We start from the raw sequence: 6,000 nt of genomic DNA on the forward strand, positions 1-6,000 counted from the left end.
CATACTTCTAGCAACAGTTTCCACTGCTGACCTGCTTACCAAGCCACTACTAGCCCGTATGCAGTACCAGGACTGCTTTAATTGCTGCTTGGCTGTCTACGTAGATATTGACTCTGTAGCTGTCTATAGGTGCATTACAGGCCAGCTTATTATGAAATTTGTGAAAAATATGAAGACTTTGAGTTATGTGGTTTTATGTTATGAATTGCAGATTCATATAAAAATTATTTACAACTCAATTATATTTAACATTTAATACCAAATGATCAGAAAAAAATCGTTGCTATTAACTGACCCGAAAGGTATATGCAAGGCACTAGAACACCGTTATTAACACTGTTGTGACTTTTTTCATTTATAGCGAATAAAAGAAAAAAATTATTAAGCTCAAGTTTTCGAAGCCAAACTGCCAAGGAAATTAATAGTTATAGAGAAAATTAGATGAAATAACTGCAAATTAACTACTTTGTATTTATTATTTCTCATAATAAATAATTTAACATTGCATGCATTTCACACAGATTGTTTACACATTTCCCTGCCATTACTACAGTGTAAACATTGAAAATAGCATGCTTAATCGTATTTTAATTTTTTTTTTTTTACTAATTAAGTAGTTTTAATTGTCTTAAACACGCAAATGTAAGGAATTTCTAGAATTTTTCCAAAAAAAAAAAAAAATATATATATAAAAATATTCTGCAATATGCTTGGAATAGAATTAGTAATATTTAAAAGTAAAACGTGCAATAAACTCTATCAAGGTGAAAGTTATATCTAGAAAATGTTTGACAGAAAATTATTTTATTTTATGAAATTCAATTTTTTTAGGTTACATTCGTCATAAGTCACTTGCTGTTCGTAAATGTATTAAAAAATGTGTATAATTATAATTTTTCAGTTGAAAAACCTCATACGTTTGATGATTTATACTATTAATGGTTTTGACTTTCACTATTATAAAAGCTCAGTGAAAGCTTTAAATACTCATCGAACTTAATTTACAACAGCTCAGTGAAAGCTTTGGATGCTCATCAAAATTAATGCATGTTTTTCATACTGTTTTCAGTTGGAGAATTTATTAATTTAGGTTTAAAAAGAAGTTTAATTATTTGCGACTGCTAAGTTGGAAAATATATAGAGAAATACTTCCAAGCTTTATTCAACTGTGTAATTCAGCTAAATTTTTTTACCTATGGCTTGCAGCAACACACATTTTGAACATCATAAAAGCTTTAGGAAGCTTTGAAACTTACATAAATGCAAACATTTAACTTATACATTAAATAAAAGGCGCATACTATGAATTTTGCGTATCCGAAGTTAACAAACCAAGATCGATTTCTTTGGTCTTTTGGGTTCCTATTTAAAGCTTATACATCAAGCTTTCATGAATAATCTATGGCACTTACAAATATAGTTCCATTATTCTTATTATCAAAGTAACAGTGTCACTTTAAAACATACATAAGATCTAAAATAGAGGCAAAATTGTAATTAAAGTTTATACAAGAAACTTTCATAAAACTTTGTATGGCAATTTCAACACTTACTTCCAAAGTTACACTGCCTACAGCATCACTTTAAAAAGGAAATACACTTTGTTTATGTTTTATAATGCGTTGCAGTTATCTGAATTATATGGAGGCAATATTTTTCATATCGATACCATACTTATAATTCGAAACGTTATTGCTGCTGCAAAAATTGAATTTTCACATGCTTTTCTCACGCGAAATTACGTCATTATTGCCGGCCTTTTACTGCCCATGCTTCATTAACGCCGTCACAACAAAGCTATTAACACGTTTTATTGCCCCAGACTTGACCATCATCCACGCCAGCTCGCGCGCTACCTGCCGCCGGCGCTCTCTTCACTCATGACCTATTGCATCACAATGCGGCGTTCGGTAGCTTATCTAACGGCCTTTTTGTTTTATTATAGTTTTTTTTTCTAATTTTTGGTATTTTCTGATTTTGCAACGATTGCGTACGGCTTTTGATCACTTACAACTCATGATGTACCATATGGTACTATATTTCCTTGTCTGCCATTAAGCGGCAAACTCCTCTTCTTATAAGCAATGGTATTTAACGGCTTATTACATTTTATTTCGTTTCGCTATCTTTACAGTTGGTACTTCCGCAAGATAAAACGAATTGAGGCTGAGAAGAAACTTTTACTGCCAGAAAACGAACATGGAGCATATTTGATACGCGACTCGGAGAGTCGTCATAATGACTATTCGCTGTCGGGTGAGTAATGCTATAGACAATTATAAAAAAATTTAAAAATTAATACAAAATAAGTAAAAGAAATTAAGAAAATCAATATATTCATCAAACGTCCACAAAAACTCCAAATTTTGTACTTAGCTTTGCAACAACAACAACCACAACAATATATTAAATTAATTATTAGTTCATACCAAGTTACTTACTATACATAACACTTCGAATTTCTTTTTAGGCATTTTACAAACAAACAGTAAAAACACCGATTTCATGCTCAAAACCAAGCCAGCGTACAACATACTATATGTATGTGAATGACATATCGTCAAAGTGAGAGAGAGAATGGAAATGAATGAATTCGCTCACTGTGCCCTGTAATATTTATAAGAAGTGAAAAAAAACAAGAAAATTAACAACAACAAACAAAAAAGTGACCGCAAACGCAGCTAGTAAAAGTCTACGCATGTGTACATATGTACATACATATACACGTATCTACATATAGATTAATGTTTTTATATAAAGTGCACATAAAAGTCCATGCATACAAACATATTTACATGTAAAGTGTTTTTTGGCGTTGTTATGCTTTGTTTTGTAAGCTAAAAAATCAGTAGCTATGTGGTGTTGACATCTGTATGTATATACAACAACAAATACACACATGTTTTACAACGCAACACGTTGCCGTTGCATATTTACATACATATGTAAAATACGAAAATATTTTTACTGAAAAATATCAATGACACCCGCAACTCGCGAAACTTGCAAAAAAAAAAAAAAATACTAAAATCAAAATTTTTAACCATTGGCAACACTGTGTATTGTAAAAGTAATTAATGAATTGCATAATTGTGAGAAAAGTGCAAAAAAATTGAATCGTAATCATTTTAAAAATTTATTCACAAGTGAAAAGCTAACACATTTTAACTTCAGCGCCTTTGTTTTGCTTGCCAGCAACGTGGATGGAATTTTTCTTATTATTGGATATAGTGGAGTTGAATTTTTATGTAAGTAAAATAGTTGTATTTTTTTAGAAACTTAAATATACGTAAATTTCTCATAAGTTATAGACGAAAAAAATAAAAAACAAAAAATATGGTTTTTTCACATAAATTTTGAGGTTATGCTAAACCAGTGTCCATATAAAAGTAACGCAAGTAGATCTTTCCATTACCTGCAACTTTGCCCTGTTACTTTTTCTCATAGGACTCGTTGTTTTCCTTGAAAATTCGACCGCTCACCTTTTCTTCCCGACTTCAAATCGCACGTATGCTTTTTCCCCTTTAATTTTTCTTATTTTATACCGGAAATCAACACACAACGGACACACCATTTTTAACTCTTAAAAATTCGACTTGTCACCTTTCTTTTCCCGACTTCAGATCGCCCATAAATTTCTTATTTTTTCTTATTTATTATTATTCTTTTGATGTATGAAGACAAAACAAAAAAAAAAATCTGGAGTTCCAACAAAGTTTGGCAGAAATTTTCTATTGGTTCCGAGGTTTCTTTTGTAAAAGTTCGTGCTTTCGCGAAAGCTCAGTCAGCTAAGAACACTGATTCTTTATAATACCATATACTTTTATTGTTTCTGAGGTCTCCGTTGTAAAAAGTCAAGCTTTCACTAAAGCTCAGTGAGTAATGAATTTGTATTGACGGTTATCCGAAAAGCAGGAGCGTCGACTTAACGCATACTATTTTAGCGCACTGATTCTTCATAACGTCGGAAACTTTTTTAGATTAAAATCCAATAAGAACTCGAGCCTTCACTAAAATCACAGTTTTACTAAAGCTCAAGCTTTCACAAAGCATCATTTTTACTTCATACTCTTCGCAGAAAATTTAACTACACTGATACTCCATAACGTCAGAAAGTTTTTATTGATCCTGATTTAGTAAAAGTTCGTGCTTTCACTAAATCCACAGTTTCACTAAAATTCACGCTTTCACAAAAAATAGTTGTTCATTTCATACCCTCCCAAACATATTAGTTTTTTCTTATTAACGGAAACATTAACATAGACTTTTTAGTATACTGGTTCTTTATAACGTTAGAGTTTTATATCGATTTTCAGCTTTATCTTGTAAAAGCTCAAGCTTTCATTAAAGCTACAGCTTCACTAAAACTCACGCTTTCATAAAACTTCACAATTCACTTCATACCTTCCTAAAATTTTTTTTGTTATTAACGGAAAGCGACCTAAAGCGCGCTCCAGCTTACACTAAAGGCCAAGCTTCACTAAAGCTCAGACTTTCGTAAAGCTCATCTTTCACTTTTATTGATGGAAAAGTCAAACCTTAAATTCACACAATCCGGTTTTATCCTACCTAGAGTTGTTGTTTCGGCGATCTACTCCTCTTTCGATCGATGAGCGATACCGTAAGCATGGGTATCAAAAATTTTGTTGTCGCCAAAATTTCAGATTGACTGAACGATTCAATACTTTAAGACCACGACGCATAGACTTTGATCATGTAATTTACTACAGCAGTATTCTTTAATCAAATTGTTTAATTTTTGATGCATGAGTGATTTTATAACTACTTTTCAGATATTGAATGTATTTATTAAAGCTGTAATGGAAAGTGTTGGTTCCAAATATGAGTTCGTTTATAGAATTTTATGAACTGGACTTTTGGGCACATGGACTAAAGGTACAATAGTGTGAAAAAAAAACAATTGAACTGGACATTAGAATAGGATATATTCAATATAAATATTTATATTCCTAAAGATTTCGCGACAGTTTTTTCAACGCTGGTATCTTTCATATTAGAGCTGCTAGTTGGTAGCTCTTAGCGTTAAAGAGAGCATTTTTGCTTCGAGAATTATCGTCTATATATACATATTTTTACTAATTTTTATAGAAATATAAAGCTTGAACGACCTTCACAAGTTTAATAACCGGCCGATTGTATATAATATTTTTATGGTATACATATGTATTTACATATTATATATGTATGTTACATATGTCTTATGTAATTATTAATGTCTTTATTGTATAATATCTAGATGTACTTTATACACTTGTATTTCTATAATACTATCAAAACTCATACTCTGTTTATTCGCTAAGCATAAGTGCTACTTTTATCACTTGAACGCGAAATGAGGTTTTCTAAGTCTGACTCTTGCTTTCTTGGTACTTTATGCTGATAAAAAGAATACGATAAACATACTTGAGAACATCCGTAGTGGATGTGTACTATACATATGTCGTTTTTTTATCCGTGTGCACATACAATGTATAAGCAAATATGAGAGCAAGTGAATGCATATTTAAGGGTTGTTTTTAGGAGGTAAAAATTTTGGTTTTAAATAAAACGGAAAAATTCACAAAAGTAGAAAATGTGTTGACGTTAATAACTCTTGTAAAGGCTGTGGTTCAAAATGAGCGCAAGATAAGATTTAAATACCTTGATGCTATACTTTATCAACATTGGTGGCGTTTAGCTTTTGGAGAAAATATGGTGACTTTTTGTAATATGAATAGATAATGTTCCTATTTAGAAATATTATAGAGAGAGTCAAAGATTACTTCAAAAGCCTCTGCATTAAAAATCTATATACTATACTCTATATCTCAGTGTATAGTCTCAAAACTATAACATTAGGAGATATTTCGCGCAATTCATCATTATTGGACCACCATAGCACCATAGAGTTGCCATACAAACTGATCGATCATAATAAAAATAATACCCAACGATTTCCCTATTCCCGCCCAACCGACGCGAGGGGCGCAATCCGCGAAC

At 31.5% G+C, this 6,000-nt stretch overlaps 1 protein-coding gene across 9 annotated transcripts in view; it reads left to right on the forward strand.

Annotated features, from left to right (window-relative positions):
* The window catches only part of LOC108974705 (tyrosine-protein kinase Src42A), a 127,819-nt gene that overhangs the window by 116,387 nt on the left and 5,432 nt on the right, over positions 1-6,000 (forward strand). For all 9 annotated transcript variants that reach the window (XM_018942710.1, XM_018942712.1, XM_018942711.1 and 6 more), the window contains one exon: positions 2,135-2,256. In XM_018942710.1, the coding sequence (XP_018798255.1) occupies positions 2,135-2,256 (122 nt within the window). The remainder of the gene's footprint in view (positions 1-2,134; positions 2,257-6,000) is intronic.

Source organism: Bactrocera latifrons, unplaced genomic scaffold (assembly GCF_001853355.1).
Source record: "Bactrocera latifrons isolate USDA-ARS-PBARC rearing strain unplaced genomic scaffold, ASM185335v1 scaffold_58, whole genome shotgun sequence".
In the NCBI taxonomy this organism is placed as follows: Eukaryota; Metazoa; Arthropoda; class Insecta; order Diptera; family Tephritidae; genus Bactrocera; species Bactrocera latifrons.